At 55.1% G+C, this 20,374-nt stretch overlaps 1 protein-coding gene and 1 pseudogene across 4 annotated transcripts; both read right to left on the bottom strand.

Annotated features, from left to right (window-relative positions):
• Positions 1 to 268: 268 nt before the first annotated feature.
• On the bottom strand, positions 269 to 4,044 carry LOC117035463 (CENPB DNA-binding domain-containing protein 1-like; annotated as a pseudogene).
• LOC117034593 (tigger transposable element-derived protein 1) lies at positions 3,948 to 20,372 on the bottom strand. 4 transcript variants are annotated; one of them, XR_004425114.1, is made up of 5 exons: positions 20,236 to 20,372; positions 15,192 to 16,788; positions 8,491 to 8,591; positions 6,467 to 6,546; positions 4,076 to 4,120 (listed from the first exon to the last, which is right to left on the bottom strand). XR_004425114.1 is itself a non-coding variant. In XM_033127744.1 (4 exons), the coding sequence occupies exons 2-4, from the start codon at positions 16,701 to 16,703 to the stop codon at positions 4,087 to 4,089; spliced, it is 1,626 nt and encodes a 541-aa protein (XP_032983635.1). In that variant the 5' UTR covers positions 16,704 to 16,788; positions 20,236 to 20,372; the 3' UTR covers positions 3,948 to 4,086. The 4 variants fall into 4 exon arrangements, 2 of the variants coding, with proteins under 2 accessions (XP_032983635.1, XP_032983636.1); XR_004425115.1 differs by having other exon boundaries at positions 4,091 to 4,117; XM_033127744.1 differs by lacking the exon at positions 8,491 to 8,591 and having other exon boundaries at positions 3,948 to 4,120.
• Positions 20,373 to 20,374: the final 2 nt, after the last annotated feature.

Below are 20,374 nucleotides of genomic sequence, written 5' to 3'. Positions count from 1 at the left end.
CTCGAGTCCCGCAAGGGATGGTGGGCTCCGCCCCGTGCAACTAAGATTGAACCCGGCACCTTGAGCTGAGCTGCCTCCCGGATGGCTCAGTTGGTTGGAGTGCATCCTCTCAACCACAAGGTTGCCATGCCAGTTCGACTCCCGCAAGAGATGGTGGGCTGCGCCCCCTGCAACTAGCAACGGCAACTGGACCTGGAGCTGAGCTGCGCCCTCCACAACTAAGATTGAAAGGACAACAACTTAACTTGGAAAAAAGTCCTGGAAGTACACCCTGTTCCCCAATAAAGTCCTGTTCCCCTTCCCCAATAAAATCTTAAAAAAAAAAAAAAAAAACAAGATGAATCTAACTGTCCGTCATCTCCTGGGCTCCCAAATGTCATGGAATTCACCAAACCATCTTTCACGGGTGCACCTTCTGCTGGCAGGACTGGCTTGCATGGCTTCAGGTATAGCAGGACAGCCCCCCTGCGTGATATCTGGTACTTCTCCAGCACCCCCAGCACCTGTGCTTCCCGCCATGCCCAGTGCTAATGTGGGCCTCATGCGTCTTGTCATACACGTCGTTTCCGTGTCGTAGCAAAAGCTCGCGCTGCCTTCCAACAGGGGCTCAGTGAGCATGTCCTCTCCACGAAGACAGACATGAAACCACTTCAGTCAGCAGAGTGACAGGGAGAACTGCCATTTCCCCAGCTTGGTGTTTCACTTGGCCATCTCACTGTACTTGTCCCTTGTGAAACATGTGGAATTGTCTGCTCTCTTTTTGGACCATAAACGGTAGAAATGGTGATAAAACTGTCACATGGTGTCACACATGAGGTCCCCCCTAGATGTGGGAGCTGTGAGAAGTACCTGCTGGAAACTAATGCAGGTGCAAAAAATATTTCAGTTTACTGAAAACACTCAGCCAAGTCTCCTGGCCAGGGCAGCTGGGCACTCACTGACCAGTGGGCTGGGACGCCCAATGGAGATGGTTACATGCCCCATGAGCAACACTGTATTGACTTCCCTGATCTGATGAATAGGCCTAAAGGTGGTGTCTCATCCGACTCTGATTCTACACTGAATGGTGTGGACACCTGAACAGGAGGAGCTGACACACCCCTGCAATCCCCATACACCTAAGGTGACCACTTCAAGGAGACCCCGGAGCTGCGGGTCCCTACGACACCGAAGTGTCTGCTCAGGTGCCAGAGGTTCAGCTAGCAGGGAGGGCCCATCGCACACCTGAGGCCAGGTCTGGGCAAACCTCAGCCAGGTGTGCACGGGTGTGTATGTAGGGCAGATGGAAGATGTGCAGGCATCTGGGCTCCCCAGCAAAACTGTCAGGCCAAGTTTAGCTCCTGAACAATCGCCTGGGCTCACTGCCCCCACCTCCTGTGGAAGGCAGGCAGATTCAGGCAAGGGCCTTCTCTAGCAGGCACCCACTCATGTAAGGGCCAACCTACACCCCAAAACCCACATCCTTACCCACGTCATGTCCCCTTAGGCCTTCTTCTGTGGGGCATTGGGTGGCCACATCTTTCTGCGTGGGATCTGGGACCTTGTTTCAAAATGCCACCACTGCCTGGAATGAGCCCCATGTCCGCAGGAAGAGGCAAAGGGGCATGGGCAGGAGTCAAATATAAACCGGTGGGGAGAGGGGCACGGGGCAGAAGGAGCAGGGAGAGAGGAGGAGACAAGAAAAGAGGGAGAATTAGCACCAGGTTTGACCAGGGGACTGCAGCTGGGGGCTAGAGGCCTGGTGAGTGTGCTGCCTGCCTCACTAGCTCACCCACCACAGGCTGAAGTTCTCCCTCTCCCCAGCCAGGCAGCCAGGGCACACACAGCCTCACTTCAGAGGCCAGGGCAGGGTGACAAGAAGGACCCAGAGCCCCAGAGGAACAGAGCTGGGAGATACGTGGCCAAGCACTCCTGCACCCGGGCCCCCCCTGTACCCCTGAGTCTCTGGGAGCCTAAAACCCCGCTGAAGGCTGACAGGACCAGAAGACAAGCACAGCCCCTCTCCTGACTGTTGGTCCACCCAGCTCCAAGAGCTTCATGTCTGGACACAGGGACAGTGCAGTACAGTAAGCACAGATGCCAGGAACAGGGGCCAGGGTGGTGCACTGTAAGCCTGGCTTTCTCACGGGCTTCCACTGGGAAACTAGGTTTGCTTTGCTCCAAAGGGCCCAGGATGCAATAAAATCACACTTGAGGATTCATCAGGCTTTTAAAACCAAGTATTTCAGAAGTTCACTTGAGATAATAAATTATTTGATTGAAAAAACATTTGGGAATACAATGAAATGGACACATTCAGACCAGTGTGATTTCCACATGAAGGATGCAGCCTGGAAGCCCCACCCCTGACACAATTCTGCAGCCTCAGGACTCCCAAGCCACCCCACCCCACCCCCACTCCACCCCCTCTACTTGGGTACCCCCTTCACCTTGAGAAGCTCCGGATAACAGCTGATCAGGTTGTGGACGCCCCGCAGACTTTGAGGCTGCGCTCCAAGTTGGGGTCGTCATCACTGACGACCTGCAGGCCGGCGTCCAAGGGTACCAGGACCTTGACTAGGTGCCTGGCCGTGAGCTGGCGTGGGGTGGGGCTGGACAGCTCTCCTCGTCCTCCTCCCCGGCCGCCTGCTCCTGCTCCAACGCCATCAGCTCCTGATTGGATAGGTCTGCCCCGTGGTTCTGCAGCAAGTCCGCCACATCTGCTCGCGTCACCTCTCTAAAACCTGCGCCATGCGCCACGATATTCCGCGGCATTTGTGGGACGGTTTCCACGTGCACGCCACCTGCGTGGTGCTGGACACACTCCGGCCACAGCTTCCTCCACCCCCGCGGTTCAGTGTGGCGGCTGGGACCTCCTCGCCGCACTGAGAGACGTCGTACACGGCGTCAAGGATGCTGTAGTCCCGCCAGAAGTCCAGGACCGCGACTGCGCGTGGGTGCCTCCTGTCCGCGCCGCCTTGAAGGTGGCGATGACGTCCTGGTTCATGGGCTGGATGAGGGCTGTGGTGTTTTGGGGCAGGTACTCCACACGCATGTGGTCTGAGAGGTCATCCAGGTTATCGGGGTGGCCGGGTGCACTGTCAAGGATAAGCAGTGCTTTGTGCTGGGGGCCGTGCTGAGCACAGTACCTCTCCACAGCCGGGCAGAAGAAGTGCACGAACCACTCCTGGAAGAGGCTCATAGTCACTCAGGCCATCCTGTGGGAGTGCCAGAGCACAGGTAGGTTGGGCTTGGAGCAGCCCTTGAGTGCACGCGGGTTCTCCGAGGGGTACACCAGCAGGGGTTTCAGCTCGAAGTTGCCGGCCGCATTGCCACCGAGCAGCAGTATCAGTAGATCTCGGGCCGCTTTGAATCCGGGGGCCAACTTGTCTTCCATGGACAGGTACCTGTATGTCCTGTAGGGCAGTCGCTTCCAGAAAAGCCCAGTCTCATCCAGGTTGAACACCTGCCGGGCCGTGTAGCCGCCCTCCTGGATCACCCTGCGCAGTAGCGCCGGGTACTTGTGCGCCTCCTCCACGCCAGGCCCTGGGGCCTCGCTGCTCGCACCCAGGAGGGGCAGGTTGTGGCGTGCCGTGAAGCGGCCGAACCACCTGCGACTGGCCCCCAAAGGAATCGGACTCGGCGCCCTCACCCTGCTCACGTTTAAGGTCCTGGGACAGGCTGCGGGCCTTCTCCTGGATGAGCACCACGCTGATCGGCACGTTTTGCTGGTTCTGGTCCTCGATCCACACGCTCAGCAGCCCCTCCATGTTCTCCATCACCAGTCTGCGGCTGCGCATCCACCTGGTGGTCACCTGCGAACTCGCTCAAATCTTGTCTTTGTTGTCATGAATGGTAGCCATGGTAGACGTGGACAGCCCGTGCCTGTCCGATTCTGCTGAGCTTCTCTCCAGCCTCGGATCGCCGCAGCACCTCCAGCTTCACCTGCAGTCTGATGGCCTTGCAGTCCCGCTTGGCGCCTCCACACTGGCTGGCACTCCGAGACCTCTATCAGGTGGGAGGCCGGGGAGAAGGCAGCTCTTCCGCATCGTTCTCTCTGGACATCGCAAAAGAATATTTGCGGTTCCCACCCTGTGCCAGCTGATTTCAGCGCATCTGCAGCAGCCACGGCCCTGACCTGCTGTAAAATGGGAAATGTTTACTGGTTGGAAGTGTCCACAGGCTCATGTAAAACCTGCGAAAGACTTATGACCAGTCTCTAAGTAGGGGGTTCAGGGCCACACTTGGCCAGAGCTCACTTCTCAATGGATGAATTCTGGTCAGGGGAGTAAATGTGCTTCAGCCCCAGGAAAGCAGCAAGCCTCTGAAAAACCACTACCACTTTATAATGATTCCCCCCAATGGCTACTGGTCCCAAGTCACCAGTCACCGGCCTCCTGAAACATCCAGGGTGGGTCCATACACGAGCATTGAGACTCAATGCAAAAATCAGAAATTACCAGGTTAGGGGAAAGGAGGGAGAGGAAACAGCACAATCAGGCTGGGCACAGGGACTTACAGCAACTGGACATAGAAGCGACCTCTGAGCTTCCAGGCAGCCAAGTAAAGGAGGAGAAGCTGTCCAACTATAGGAAACACATTTTCATGGTCCTGAATGTGGTTAAGTATGTCAGGACTCATGATTTTCATGGTTTTGCTTTTTTACTGGAGGCAATACAGACACGTGGTAAAATAACCTAGACAGGCTACTGACAAGGGACAGGTCTCCCTCCTACCTCAAGGCCCAGAGGCAGCCAAGGACACCCACTTCCCATGTCCTTCCTCAACGGGACAGATCAAGCTTCTTCCAGGAAGAGCACCTGTCTGAGCTCGGCTCTGTGCTCTTGATTTGTGATCAGTTTTACAGTAAAGCAGCCCTGGCTGTTCTTCAAGGCTTGACAGCATGCCCGTGACTCACTGAGTCCAGCTTGGATAGGTCTGGACAGGGCCACCATAGGGGTTCCCAGGTCTTGCGGTGTCTGAGGAAGGTCCAGGATCATCAGTCAGGGTAGAGATTGCTGGGGTGTGACCCAGCCTCCCCACTCACCAAGCAGGAAAACCCCAGCCATGCTCCTCGACTGATCTGTCCTCCTCCCCATGGAGGCTCAGTAACCGTCTCCTCCTGGGGAAGCCCCTGGGTTACCTGCCAGGACCACACACACAAAAGTGCCCTGTGACAGAGACAAGCTTTGGTCCCTGTCTCACGGGCAAAGCCATCCCTCGGGAGGCTGCATGTGCCCAAGGCCCAAGAGGCACCTGTATCAAGGAAACCCTGAGGGGAATGGGAGGAGAGCCCTCAGCTGTGACCCACCTAGGCTCTGTCCTCTGGCCAGAAAGAACAAGCACATGGAGCTACCGTGAGGACTGCAGGTGAACTGGCCTCCACAGTGCTTAGCACCAAAGCGGGGTCCCGGGACATCCAGGTGCTGGAGGCTGGGGGCAATGCAGAGGACAGGCAGGCCTGGCGGGCAGAGGAGATGAGAAAGGGCAACAGCCAGGACAGGAGCATGTGTTCTGAGATGAAAACAGACAGTAGCCCACATGCCCCAGCTGGGCTGGGCAAATGACTCCGATGGGGCCACTGAAGAGAAGGGTGGGGCTGCCAGAGGAAGGGCCCCCCGACCCAAGACGGAGAACAGTGGGGTGCGGGTTTTCCTTTGGAAAGTCTATGTAACCATGTTCGTTCACACATGCATGTGTGTACCACACGTGTGCACAAAGGATGGAAGGACATACAATGGTTAACGTTGCCCTCTCCAGAGAGGCAGATGGGTGTGAGGCTTGAACTTTATACACTTGTGTTAAGGTTTGAATTGCTACATAATGCACATTCAGCACATTCTTAATTTAAAAATGGGAGGACAGCATATTTCTTTCTATCTCTGTGCAACAGAAACTGCAACTAAGTGAACATAAAAGTGAGACGGGGAGTAGCAGCCTGCTGGGGTTGGGCTGGGGCTGCATGGAGCCTGACAGAAGCAAAGCCAAGGTCAAGGAGGCACCACCATGGATCCCTAGACACAGGAGAGGTGCCCCAGCCACTGCTGAGGCCGGTGTGGTCAGTCCTACCCACAGATGTGTCCACTGGGCCTACACAATGCCATTTTCCATTTCATCTGGGTGCCAATAATAAAAACATGGATTCTGGCTTTCATGGTAGCATTGTCTGTCCCTAGCCAGAAGAAGCCAAGACCAGGCAATGTCACCTGGGCCCTAGCCTCACTCCTGTGCCTTTGGGTTTGGGCCCTGAGACCTGGGGACAAGCACCTACTCTGCTATTCAGATGGCGTGAGCATGGGGAGTCCCCATCCTTCCACCCAGAAGCTGGGGAAGACTGAAGGGCAGGCTCCTGGGTGAAGCCTGAAGGTGGGGGGAGGCTGGGCACACATGTTGAACGTGACCCTCCATGGTCTGGGGTGAGGAAGTTGGAGAGGGGTTGGGGGCAGCAGGATGTAGCATCTCTGACTTTGAAGTTCTCACAGCTCACCTGAGCTCCATCCATGAGGCGCTTGGCTGGCTCTGCCTGGTCTCCAGACCGCTGGTCCTTGGGCGGGGCCTGTACCAGTACTGAGGGAAGAGGGGAGGGTCAGTGTCCTCAGCCCACCCAGGACACTGGGGTTGGGCACCCAGGCCAATCAATCAACCAATCAGGCAGTCAACATGTGGAGAGTGCCCCCACGTGTTCTTTGCACCAGCGTGAACTGGACAAGAACGTCACACAACACCCTGCCCTGCCTGGCATGCCACCCTCTCTGGTCCACATATACATACACACCTCAGAAGTAAACCCAAGGCCCCTGAAACGCCAAGGAAACAGTCACTGGAAGCTTTCTTCTGCTGCAGTGGGGTGTGCAGTAAAGGGTGGGCTCAGCGGGCCTCGGTGTCCAAACGCCGCACATTCTAAACAAAGGTCTGGCCCCTGACCTGTTCCTTGGAGGTCACCTCTAAGCCCTTGGAATATTCTGCCTGTTAAGACTGTCTCTGTTTACCTAAGGCCTTGGGCCACATCACAGATAATTTATGTTGACTTTGTGACTTAAGAGCAGGGACCTTGGACATACCATATCAGTTTGACCTCTGGGGGCAATGGAGACTAAGTAAAGTCAGTCATGCTCCATACCTGTGACTGACTCCCAGTAAAAGCCTGGACGCCACAGCTCAGGTGAGCCTCCCTGGCTGACAGTACCCTGTGTGTGTTGTCACACATCACTGCTGGCAGAATTAAAGCACTGTCCACAAGAGTCTCCTGGGAAAGGACAAGTGGGAGCTGGTGCCCAATACCCCCAGACTAGGCACCTTTTCCCATTGATTTTAATCTGCATTCTTTCACTGCAATAAACCATCATTGTGAATATTAACAACCTTACTGAATTCTGTGACTCCTAGCAAATCAGTGAGCCTAGGGGTGGTCTTGGGAACCCCCAAACATACCACAACAGTGACAGCCAAGGAAGAGCCTGGTACATCTGACTTCTGGACTCCCTGCCAGCATCCAAGGCCACCCAGAGAAAGCCAGGGCCAGCCCCTCTACCCTGTCATACAGGAGCCAAGATCAGATAACGGTATGGAGCAAAGGCAGAAGTCAATCACGTACATGTGAACTGTGGTGAACTTGAAACCACGTCATTTCCAGGCTGAGTGAACACAACCATGCAGGCCCCACAGGATCCTGTGAGTGCCAGACCTGTCCATTCAGTGACCATCAGGTGGCTGGGCCAACATCCACACTGTTACGATGCAAAGTCTCTTTTTATGGTGTGTGTCACCTAAGCATCCATTCAGTGGGAAACGGCACTGGAATCAGGGGACAGATCTCTAAGGAAAAGGCAAACGCAAGCCACTGTTCAGGAGACAGCCATCTCAAAATGCTGGCAGTGGGCTTAGAAAGAAGCCCAGCACTACAGCCAAACACCCCACAAGGACCACAGCCACATGCATCCAACCTGCACCTCACATTTGTGCTTAGACAAAAGCCAGTCCTGTGTGACCAAGGGCTTCCTTAGCAGGAGCTGAGTTCAATTTGCAGCTTTTCCAACATGTGCAGAACCGGCTTCATGTACCCCAGAGACCCCAACGCCATCCAGCAGGGGTCTGGGTTCCAGCGCCTCCTGAGATTCTTATTTCATCTAACCTCTTCCCTTTAACCCCAGCTCTTAGGAGTGCATCCTATTCCCTGTGGCTCTAACAGCCATGACTCCTTAGGGCTCTTTCTGTTCTTTTAGATTCCAACACCTAGGTCAAGTTCCTGACGTTAAATTCCGTGTTGTGAAAACAAGTGGTGTGACAGCAGTTCCTCACAAGGTCAAACAGAGTGACTACATGACCCACCAATTCCACCCCTAGGTTTAAAACCGAGAGAAAGGAAAAGGAAAGGTTTGTCCACAAAGAAACACAGATACGTTTACAGCAGCAGTATTCAGAGTAACCAAAAGGTGCAAACCACCCAAATACCCATTAACAGTGACTACACAGTGTGGTGTATGTATATCCACACAACAGAATGTTACGTACCCACAAAAATGGGAAGGTGCTGATGTGCTACAGCGTGGATGAACACCGAAAACTCCATCGAGGAGGTCCTCCAATAACATCGTTTCCTCCAGCGTGTTTCACTAGAACGTGAGGAGATGCCATAGGAACTTAACTCACGTTCGTATCAATTAGCTTGTGGGAAAGTTGCTTCTGTTACACATCACTTCCCCTAAAGTAGCAGGACCTACCAACAACATTGAGGACCTACTAGGTTATATTTTCCCTATGCTCTAACCTGACCTCCCGCTGCTTTAACATGCCAAATAAATTCTAATAGACCAATTTTGGTCTCCCACAACTCATTCCTTCAGCCGTGCCTAACAATCTGGTGGGCTGTTCAGGGCGCCGCCTTCATCTACCTTTGATGGATGACTCAGCCATGGTGGCCACTGGACGTCGGATTGCGCTCAAGCCCCTCAAGGCTCAGGAACATCCACTTCCCGGCCCCGGCCAAACACCACGCCTGCCACGGCACCAGCAGATGGAACTAATCTTTCCCTCCTGCGGATCCTTGGCACCGATGAAGAATGAAGGGGCCCAGTCTCCTCACAGGCCTCCACCTCCGCCATACGCATGACGGAACCGTGGGTAACTCTCCTAGTTGCCCACTGAAAACTGTTTCCCACTGGAGCTGAATCACCAAAGATGAAACACCGAAGATGTCCCACGGAGCAGGGCGGAGCAGACCAGTGCAGGGCAGAGTGGAGTGGACCGAACCGGACCTGAGCAGGTGACCCCAGGGCCGCCTCACAGCTATGCTGTGCTGCTTCATAATTGAGCTGTAACACTAGGGAGCTGTTCCATAGCCGTGAAGCTCTCACAGCCGAGCTCTATCACAATTGAGCAGTTTGCACTGAATAAAGTTCCTTCTTCACCGCAACCCTAACAGGGGATTTCTGTTGGCAGTGAATTAGCCCCAACCACCATCAGTTGGCAATAGGAAAGGCCAGATTCAATATTATAATAAAGTCCTGTTTCTATTACAAAAGAAAAAAACATTGAGAACTTACTGTATTCAATGAAAGCCAGTCATAAAAGGCCACATAATATATGATTCCATTTATCGAAATGCCCAGAATAAGCAAATCCAGAGACACAAACCAATTAGTGGCCGACAGGACATTAAAAGAGGGAAGAACAGAGTGACCACTGACGGGCATGGAGTTTCTTTGGGGGTGATTAAATTATAGCGTTAAGACAGTGGTGTTGGCTGTACAACTTTGTGAATACTGAATATTAAAACCCACAGCGGTGGCCAGTTGGCTCAGTGGTTAGAGCGCGGTGCTCATAACACCAAGGTCGCCGGTTGGATTCCCACTAGGGCCAGTGACCTGCGCCCTCCACAACTAGATTGAAAAACAGCGGCTTGACATAGAGCTGATGGATCCTGGAAAAACACACTGTTCCCCAATATTCCCCAATGTGGGGGGGAAATGTGTACATTTTAAAAAAAAACACAAATTGTACCCTTTTTGGTTATGTGAATTATCGCTTAGTAATGTGTTTTCTGTTCAAGTGCTATAGAGGGCCTTGATACAGAGGGCCCAGCAGGCAAGAGGCATGCCATAGGCATGTGTGAGCAGTGAGTACACAGACGCCAGGGTGAAGGATGGCTGTCACTTCCTCACAGGTGTACATGTGGAGTCCAAGATGACGACATCACAACGCAGGAACTGCAAAGCCACCCCTGGCTAGGCCGACCTCTGTGCTCATCTCCTCTTGTCCCCAACCCCTCCAGAGAAAGCAAAACACCCTACTTGTGACTAGCGGTCTCACTGTCCAAGTCTCCAACCAGACTAGGCTCCAATGGGGCAGGGACATTGCCTGTCCCCTATCCTGCTGGACCCACAGGGCCTATCTCATGGCATACACTTAGGGACCTTGTGAGGAAGGAGAAAAGGAAGATAAAGGAGGTCCAGTGCACCCTGAGAGGATGAGATGTCATGCCGACCTAACTGGTAAGCTCAGCGGCTTCAAAAGGCCCCAAACAAGTTGCAGCTTCCGAGTCGGCTTCCCGGTGACAAGATCACTGAGGGTCTGGGCAGAGCCAGCAGGCACTCAGGGCCTAGGACCACAGGTTGTGTCCCTTTGCAGCCCCCACACCCAGGCCTGCTGCCCTGCCCTGGGGCCCTGGCTTACCATTCTGCCTCAACACATGGGCGACGTCCTCCACCAACACCACGGCCTCCTCGCCACTCATGGGGCCTGGGACTCCACCCATACCCAGGTGTCAGCAGTAGCGCGCCCAGGAACTGCTCCAGCACCAGCAGCTCCAGCACCTTGGTGTGCACCTCAGGCCACAGCCACTGGCGGCACAGCTCATACAGTTGGGCCAGGGCCTCACGGGGACCTGATGCGTCCTCATACCAAAAGCTGCGGAAGCACTGGAGGGGATCTCTACTGAGCCCAGGGGTCAGGGCTGTGGGCTGAGGGTTGGAAGGAGGTTCAGGATCCCATATGGCAGACTCATCCTCCTCCATGTTGACGATCACAAGGTCTTCCTGATGGAGGGGTGCTAGGTCGGCTGCCATGGCGAGACCTCAGGAAGCTGGCCTCCCCTGCCCTCGCTGGGACACATACTCACCTAGTTAGGGTCATGGACCACCCATGCCCCTCCACCCACCCACACCCTGCAAGGCCACTTGCTGTGGGGGAAACTTGTCCCCAAATCCGGGTAATTGGCAAGCTGGCAGGGGATACCTCCAACTTTGGCCTCCCCATCTGTCCCTTAGGAGGACACCTGGCACTGGGGATCCAGTTCAAGGGAGAGTGAGCCCACCCCCGCAGGGAAGCTTTCAGGAGCTCAAGCCAGACTGGGACAAGGTAGGAGGGTTGCTCTGGGGAACAGGAAAGGTGGACATGCCCAGTCTCTGTGAACTGAGAGAACCCCACAAGCAGCCAAACAAAGGTATTGGCAGGAATTAGCAGAGGGTTGGTGCCCAGGGAGGGTCTGAACGAGTGAAGGATGCAGTCTGAGGGGCACTAGGAAGAGTGATGTGGGGGACAGACTGGAAGGGCAAGATGGAAGCTGGGGACAGCTGCAGAGCAGCCAGCATGGGCCAGGTGCAGGGACAGCAACGGCTGACTCCTCCACTGGAAGGCCTTCGTCTGCCACAGCAGACTCGGAGCCTGGGAGGCTGGGCTCCACTCAACTAGCTTAGAGATCAACCATGGACAGGGAGATGTCTACTCTCCAATGCTAAACAAGAAAGTTGTGGGGCAGCCGGATGGTTCGTGTGGTTAGAGTGCGAGCACTGAACAACACTGTTGCTGGCTTGATCCCCACATGGGCCAGTGAGCTGCGCCCTCCACAACTAGGTTGAAGGACAGCAACTTGGAGCTGACGGGCCCTGGAGAAACACTGTTCCCCAGTATTCCCCAATAAAAATTTTTAAAAATTAAAATTAAAAAAAAAGAAAAGAAAGCTGTGGCCCTCCTCAACATGCACCACTGCTAAAATTTAAAACAACAAACCTCAGCAGGCTTCTATGACTGTGTGTACACAGCAGCTACTTACTGTTACAAACGTTCAGAAAAGGGTCCTGAAAAACAAAACCTCAACTGGCAATTCCAGGGAAAGGAACTGCAGGACATCCACTTTTTCCTGTATAAATGTTTGCATACGGTCTGAGTTTTTTTGCAACAGACTCCCACCACTGCAACTTCAAATAATAATGTTTTCAATGCCAACGCATGTTTTTAAAAAGGCTGCTCAGGGCTCCGCAGATCCGGGCGGCCCCATACCACACTCCCTCAACCCCCAGGCTCCTTACCCTCAGGTGCCCTGAAGAAGTAACAGATGGAGGAAAAGACGTTCTGGGCAAAGGCCGCATGGCTAGGGCGATCCTGAAGAGCCTCGGCTGGGTAAGGGTCCGGATTTTAATCCCCTGTACACGGGAAGCGCCCTCCCTGCCCACTCTCACCTTATGGAGGGAGGGACGCGCACGCGGGTGCAGTGGGAGCAGAGGGGACCCAGGACTAGGCAGCGGAAACCCAGTGTACCCAGAGAAAGTGCGGACAGTTTAGGGGGGTCAGGGTGGGACAGCGACCGGACAGTGTGCACAACACTAGCAATCGCCGTAAGTAGGCCCAGGAACTTCGGCTGAGGAGGCTACCAGCGCCCATCCGTGGGTAGGGCCCCGGGACCACGGAGAGCGCCAGGCTCTGCCCGGAACTACTTCCGGAGCAGGCCAAGCGCCGCCGGACTCCGTCCCAGTGGCCCGGCGCCGCTGTTCCCCGCCGACTCGCCGGGGCTCCTAGGAAACCGGTGGTCCTTCTCCGCCTCACTCCCCCACTGCCCTCTGGCCGGCTGCGCACCCTACCCGGGCCTTTCCGGCGCCTCTGGCCGCATCGTGCCCTGACTTACCCACCCCAGGAGCCACGGCGGAGCAGCCGCACCGCACAGGAACAGTGACCGACCAGCCACCCTGGGGCCTGAGGTGCGGGACCTTCCGGCCGCTCCGCCCCACCCCGACATTCAGCGCAGGTGCGCGAAGGGATGAAGGGGCGGCCTCTGTGCCTACGCCCGGAAGTTAAAGGCGAGAGAGGCAGGCTCTGTAGGCGAGGCTCTCTGGGAGAAGGAGAGAACCAGCCCTTAGAGACCCCTTTTCCCGGGAGGAGCGGGCACCAGCGCTCGGAAATGTAGTTCTTCAGGGGCCTACGACAGGGTGCTGGTTGAGAGCCCCGCTGGGCGTTTGTGGATGGCCAGGCGCCGTCCCTGGCTCCGAAGACGCGCGTCCTGGAGCCGCCACGCACTGCCCGCGTGACTTTAAGTCCAGGTGCCTCCCAAGCGCTCGGTTGGCACAAGACGGCTGAGCTGGATCTACCCGTTGGGATTTGGCCTCAACAAATCCTGCCTGGTCACTTGCCTCCTGATTGTCAGCGACGTCCCTGAAGGCTGGGACACCACCTCCCCGGAAAGCCTTCCCTATCATGTCCAGTCCTGTGCCCTGGCTACGTTGGGGTGGCTCCTAAGTCGCCCGTCATAGCCCTTGTCACATAGAATATAACCTCTGCACTGGCAGCTCCTGAGGCCATCTCAGGCACCCTGACCTCCCCAGTACCTAACACGTTTCAAGTGCTCCTAATCTGTGCAGTGAACTAACCCAGACTATCACCAGGGTCCTAAGAAGCGCTACTTCCCTTCTTGCCATCCCTCTTGCTGCTCTCTCCAGGAAAGCAAGGGGCCTCATTGAACCTTTCTCCCAGTAAGGCTGGGCCTTCCCTCTTCCTGGCCTCCAGCCCCTTTCATGTGTTGACAGCAGGCCCATCTGCAGGTGTTAGCTGGGACAGAGGTGGCAGAAGTCCTTTCTCCCATCTTTATTTCTTGGTGTGTGTGTGTACACATGCAGGTACAGGTATTGAATGGAGTCAAGGCCAAACATCCCTGTCTCACTCCCTGTGGCTCACCCAGCTGGAGCACAGGAATACCTTCCCTTGCTGACCATCTTGTGTTTTGGTGGCCCATGTGCTGTGTATGCAGAATGGACACCCCGGAGTGCCTGTTGTTACTGTGTGGGAGACAGGACAGCAAGCTGGAATGAGGGGAGAGACCGAAACTGTCCAAGGGGGCCATCCAGCACAATCAGAGCTGTGGGTCTAACCTCACAGAGTCTGGGCTGCAGCCAGTGCACCAAAAGCCAATCCTGAGGTGGCCACTGAGCCCTTAGGAGTGGATGAGATTTCCCAAAGGGCGCCAAACCCAGAAGACCATCAGGGTCACAAAAGTCGCAGCCTCAGAGGCTGGAGGGAAACCAAGACGACCATACCACAGAAACCCAGGGAGGAAAACATCTTCAAACCAAAGAAGTGACCCCTAGTATCAAAACCACGTGCCCATGGGCTCTGGGCAGGGAAGGTATGAGAGACCTAGGACAACAGAGGCCATGGAAGCCAGAGGGGGTGAGGATGGCATGGAAAGTACACAAGAAAATGCCGAGATCAGGAAACCCTCATCTAAAATTGGGTCGGACTGGCCAACACAATGGTGTAGGGAGTGACAGGTCAGGGTTGGCAAATGGGAAGGGCTGGTCTCGACCCCGGCTGCTCACCACAAGGGAGACCTCACTGGTGGGTTGTGCTGGGCCACCACAGTGCTACAGCGTGTCTCTGTCATGGATGGGCATGCCTGGGCCCTGTAGCTCACCTACCAGTCAGAGAACATCACCATCCTGTTCTCCAAGCCTGGCGGTGTGTCTGTCACTGTACAAAAACTGCAGGACATGAAATATGAGAACCATGGGGGAGAAATGGCAGTGTTTGCCCTCCAGAAACAAAATGTCATCAGACTGGGCTCATCTGAGGTCAGGCCCAAGCCCCAAATCATGCAAGACAGCTACAGAGGTCTGTCCTTCCGGGTCGGTGCCCTTAGCTACCCCTTAGCAACGCCCACCCGCTGGAGGCCCCACCTGGGGCAAGGGCGGGCTTCCTGCCAATGCCCTTGCCGCCACCACAGGGGCTCCTGAGGATGCAGCTGCCTGAGCCTGTCGCCTCCCTTCCCGGTGCACCTCCCAGAGGTGGGTGAGGGCACAGTGGATGCTCCGGGACACCCTCAGGCTGCGCTCCCGGTTGGGATCGTTCTCTGTGAGGACCCGTAGGCCAGCAGTGAAGTGGGACAGGGCCTGAGCCAGGTGCTCAGGGCTCAGAGCACCCGGCCCAGCTTTCTCAATCTCCATACCCACCATGGCCTCAGTGAGATCCAGTTCTGGTCTTTTGGGGGCCAGGTCTTGCACTGCCTCCCAGGGCAGCCGAGAGCCATTTGGATCCCCATTCTCTGCATCCTGGGGGACCCTGCAGGGTGGGGCCTCCACATGGGCCTGCAGCAGGCTAGCAACATCAGCCTCAGCCATGTCCCCAAGGCCCACGTGGCTGGCCAGTGCTATAATGCTGCAGTGGAGCTGGGGCACGGCATCAGGTTCCGAAGGGCCGGCGGGCACACCCTGGGGCCAGAGCTTTCTCCAGGCACTGTTCATGGTAGCAGGCTGCAGGTCTGCCCAGGCCTGGGCGATGTTATCCACTGCAGTCATGACAGTATAGCTGCGCCAGAACTCCTGCACGGAGGGCCGGTCTCCACCAGCTGTGTCCTGGACCAGCTGGCTAAGGGTGTGGCGCAGGTAACAGGCCTTGAAGGCCGCAATGACGCCCTGGTTCATGGGCTGGATCAGGGCTGATGTGTTCTTTGGGAGGAACTCGACGCGCACGTGGGTTGAGAGGCTTCCCAGGTCGGCAGGGTGGCAGGGCGCACCGTCCAGGAGCAACAGGACACGGTGGGGGAGGCCGTGGCTGGTGTAGTAGCTCTCCACGGCGGGGCAGAAGCAGCCAGTAAACCACTCCTGGAAGATGCTGGGTGTCAGCCAGTCGTTGCGGTTGGAGCGCCAGATCACAGGCAGGCTGGCCTTGGAGCAGCCCTTGAGTGCACGCGGGTTCTCTGAGGGGTACACCAGCAGGGGCTTCAGCTTGAAGTCACCAGCTGCGTTGCCTCCGAGCAGCAGGGTCAGGTGGTCTTTAGGGGCTTTGGGCCCGGGGCTGGCCACCCCCTCCAGCACCAGCAGCATGCGCTCGGGCAGCCGCTTCCAGAACAGGCCCGTCTCATCCACGTTGAAGACTTGGTGAGGTGAGTAGCGGCCCTCTTCCAGAATGGTGTGCAGCACTGGGAGGTAGCAGGCGGCAGCCTGGGCATCAGCCACAGCTGGCTCATCCGTCAACAGCACATTGTGGCGTGCCTTAAAACGGGCAAACCAGCCATTGCTGGCCCCGAAGGTCTCAGCCTGGGCACTGGCACCCTGCTCGTGCTGCAGCTGTGCAAAGAGCTGGCGTGCCTTGTCCTGGATGAGCAGCGTGCTGACAGGCAGGTCCTGTCGCTTCTGCTCCTCGATCCACAGGCTCAGCAAGCGTTCCATGTGGCCCATCACCACACCGCGGCAGCGGGTCAGCTGCTTGGCAATGACGGGCGTGGCTGCCTGGGAACTGGCCCAGATCTTGTCCCTGTTGACACGGATCGAGGCGACAGTGGACGTGGCCAGTCCCAGAGCACGGGCAATCTGTGTCAGCTTTTCACCCTTCTCAAACCTCCGAAGCACCTCCAACTTCACGTGCAGGGTGATGGACTTCCGGTCCCGCTTGCCACCATGGCGGAGGCCAATCCCACCAAGGGGTGCCTTCCCTGACACATGCAGGTGGGGGGCTGTCTTCATTCCACCTTCTTGCGCTACACAACTCAACGAGCTCTCTACCCCCTGCCTCTCCACAGTAGCCCACGATGGCAGCCTCTTGGCCTCGCTGTAAGAGAGGAACATACAGGCATTAATGTGTGAGCACATGGAACTCCCAACCACTGCCCAGCCTTCCCATGCTGACACAGAGCACCGAGCCCTGCTCAGAGACACACCCCGACCCTTTTCTCCCTATGCTAAAGGTACTGCACACTCACTTCCAAGCATTCTTTGCATCTAGAAGAGCGTGTCACTTAGTTTTAGCTCATAAAATCATGAGATCAGGCTTCACTCTTTCCCCAGCAAACCACACCTGCAACCACAAGGGGGAGCCAAGAGCATCTAGAAACCCTGACCGCCCCCAACTCCCAGACACTGATGAGCAGATGAGCTACCCTTCTCCGTGCTTCTCACTCAGAGACATCAATCGTCAGTGTAGGAGACTGAATGAGGATGTCTCCTAAAGCTGTCCACATTCTAATCCCAGGGACCTATGAATAAATTACCTTACATGGCTAAAGAGACACTGCATGTGACTGCGTGTGAATGAGTCCTGGGAGGGGGAGATTACCCAAATGGGCCCTAAATGTAATTACAGGAGTCCTTGTAAAAGAAGGCAGAAGATTTTACTCAGAAGAAGGCAATGTGACCACTGAAGCCTAGAGCCTCCAGAAGGAACCAGCCCTGCCAAAACCTTGATTTTAGCCCAGTGAGACCCATTTCAGATTTCTGAGCTTCAAGACTCTAAGATAATAAATCCGTGTTGTTTTAAACCACTAAGTTTGTAATAATACTTAACGGCAGTCATAGGAAACTCAAGGGAACCTCCATAATTAATACCTGGGAGTACCTGGGGATGACAAGGGTGCTTCTCCACATGGCAGCCAGAACGAGTCTGAAGAACTAAGTCAGGTAAGAGCCCTTCCTGCCACCCACCTCTGAGTAAAAGCCACAGTCGCCACCAACTTCCTCGAAGGCATCAAAGCCTCCTTCTCTCCTTTGCTAGTTCCTGACCACATCCTTGGAGCAGATTAAGGGGGCTCCTGACTCGGGGTCTTTGCTCCCATGGTTCCTTTGGTCCAGAGCTGGAGGGTCTTCCCTCTGGTCTGCATGGCTTGTTCCCTCTCCTTCTGCAGGTCTCTGCTCAAATCAGAGAGGCCCTCCCCGCCTATGTTTTATTGTGCATCTCTCATACACTATCTGAGGGCAGGAGCTGTGTCTGTTGAGCATTCTGGTGAGTACTCAGGTCCAGAACAGTGCCTGGCACTTTGCAAGCATCCAGTAGTCGCTTGCTGAGTACATTATTAAATGAAGTACAGTGGTGGGACAGGTTTCTTGCCTGTCCAGGTCAAAATAGCATCTGATCAAAACAGTAAAAACATTTTTTTGAATGAGTGCGTGTGAAACGCAGGGGACTTCTGGAAAGGATATGGCACCTGGGACGAGTAACCTCAGGGTCTCGTTGTACCTGGGTAGAAACCAGGTGGCAAAGCCCACAAGGCCCTCGAGCCAGGGAGGCAGGTGGGCATGGGAGGGCTCCTGCCTGGGAGGCCCCGAATTCCCGACGACTCGCGCCCATCTTTCTCTCTCCGACAACCATGCCCTCGCCTGCTCAACCAAAATTTTAAGTTCATCCATTCATTCGTTTATTCTCTCCTTCCCTGTCTTGAAAGAAAGTCCCCAGTCTCGCCGCCGGGGTAGACTCGCCGTCCCCACGTCTCTGTGGAAAACAGGGCTCGTCTCTCGAAATTACATTTCCCAGAAGGCCGCGGGGGCCGCCGAAAGCTCCGATTGGCCCATTAGCACGTGCCCGGGCTGGGCGCGCAGCGGCCTCTCGGTTTCCCCCTGCGCTGGTCCGAGCCATGAGAAAGGAGGGCCCCAGAGCCCGGCCTAGGCGCGGTCGACTGCCCTCACCTCTGGACCGCGACGCGGGTCGGCTGTTTCAGCTGGGCCGGTAGGGCTGCGGCCCTTCCCCATGTCCTGCTTCACAGCGCCGCTTCCCTGCGACGGCCGAGCCCAGCCTCCATCTTGGCGAAGCCGGAATTGAAGGCGGCCGCGTGGGACGCGCCTCCGGCTGCGCTCTTGGCGATCGGGGCTGCCGGGAACTGTAGTTCGGTCACGAAGCCGATACCCGCCAAGTCCAGGGAGGGGCGCCTGGAGGCTGTCTCTACCTAAAGCTGGCTTTCTCGCCGCTTAATTCCGTTTCCCTGAAAGTAAGACCTAGCCGGACAATCAGTTCTAATATGTCTTTTGGAGCAAAAATTAATATAATACCCAGTCCTATTTCACCATAATATAAGACCCGGTCTTATATAATATAAATATAACAGTATAATATAATATGGGGTCTTATAAGACCGGGTCTTATGTTAATTTTTGCTCCAAAAGACGCATTAGAGCTGATTGTCCGGCTTGGTCTTATTTTCCGGGAAACACGGTTTCCCTTGTGCATCTTTCCCACAGCCTATTTTCTGTCTTTTCATCATGCTCCCTACTTCCTTCCTTTCCTGGCTCTTTTTTTCCTGTCTGTCCCCCCATCCTGGAGAACTGGCTCCCTTCAGGCTGTCAACATACGATTTTCAAAAAATTTAAAAACAAAACCCAGTGAGCATGTCTCAAAGATTGATTTACCTCATGAAGGGAACTAGGATGACATTGGTGGTTCCGGTAAGATGAGAGAGAAGGAACAATTGAAAGGATGAAACGAACATTAAAATAAAAACGCAAAGTCGCATTAATGTCCTAGAGGGCAGTGGGCAGCCCGGCATTTCAGTGTCCTGCCTGGAATCCTACCAGGTGACCACTCTAACCGTTGAGGTACTCTTTTCTACTGGGCAGAAAGCATTTGCAATCTACCAACCTTTTACAAGTTAGCATCTAACTTCACAGTATCCGGATTCCAAAGTACTTTTAAAAAGAATTGTTTTCCTTAGTGAATCAGACAGGGTTCCCAGTCATCGTTTTTGTCTTACTGTCAAGTTTTAGATACGTTTTCCTAACAAGGTTTTCCCTCCAACTCTGTCTCTTCTTGCTGTCTTGTCACCTTGTCTTAATCTTTGAAAACGCTCAATCCATCTTACTGTATCTGACTTCTGTCCCTTTTTCCCCTCTTGTCTCTGTACTCCTGTATCCTTGTCTGTCCCTTGATTTCTCCATGTCTGTACTTCTTTTCTCTGTGAATCTAATCTTCCTCTCCACTTGTCTCTCCTTTTACTTCCATCCCTTCCTAACTTCCATCCCTGTTTGCTAACTATTCTCACACACCTGTCTCCCCGGGCCTGACTCCCTGACGCACTGGCTTCGTATCACACTCTCTAGGTCTCAGAGTAGAAATCCCTCTCCATGTCTTTCTTAAGTCTGTTCAGTTACTTGAGTCTCTACCCTCGCAAGCTCTGGATCTCTGCCTGCCCGAGTGTCTCTCTCCTGTCTGTTTCTTTCTCTCGCCACCCCTCCCTCTCGCCCACCCTTTCTCCCTCTGGGCGTCTCAACCCCAGTCTCTTCCCCACGTTCTCACCTTGCTTCCTCATTGACACCCGCTGAGTCCCCGGGTTGCCTTGGAGACCTCCAGGTCGGCCTAAACGGTTACCATGGAGACACACAGGTCCGCCTACCTCCTGCCAGCACAGAGGAACGTCGTCGTGCCGCACGCGCGC

The sequence above is a fragment of the Rhinolophus ferrumequinum genome, chromosome 15, assembly GCF_004115265.2.
Source record: "Rhinolophus ferrumequinum isolate MPI-CBG mRhiFer1 chromosome 15, mRhiFer1_v1.p, whole genome shotgun sequence".
Classification (NCBI taxonomy): domain Eukaryota; kingdom Metazoa; phylum Chordata; class Mammalia; order Chiroptera; family Rhinolophidae; genus Rhinolophus; species Rhinolophus ferrumequinum.
This window is presented reverse-complemented; position numbering and strand designations above follow the sequence as displayed.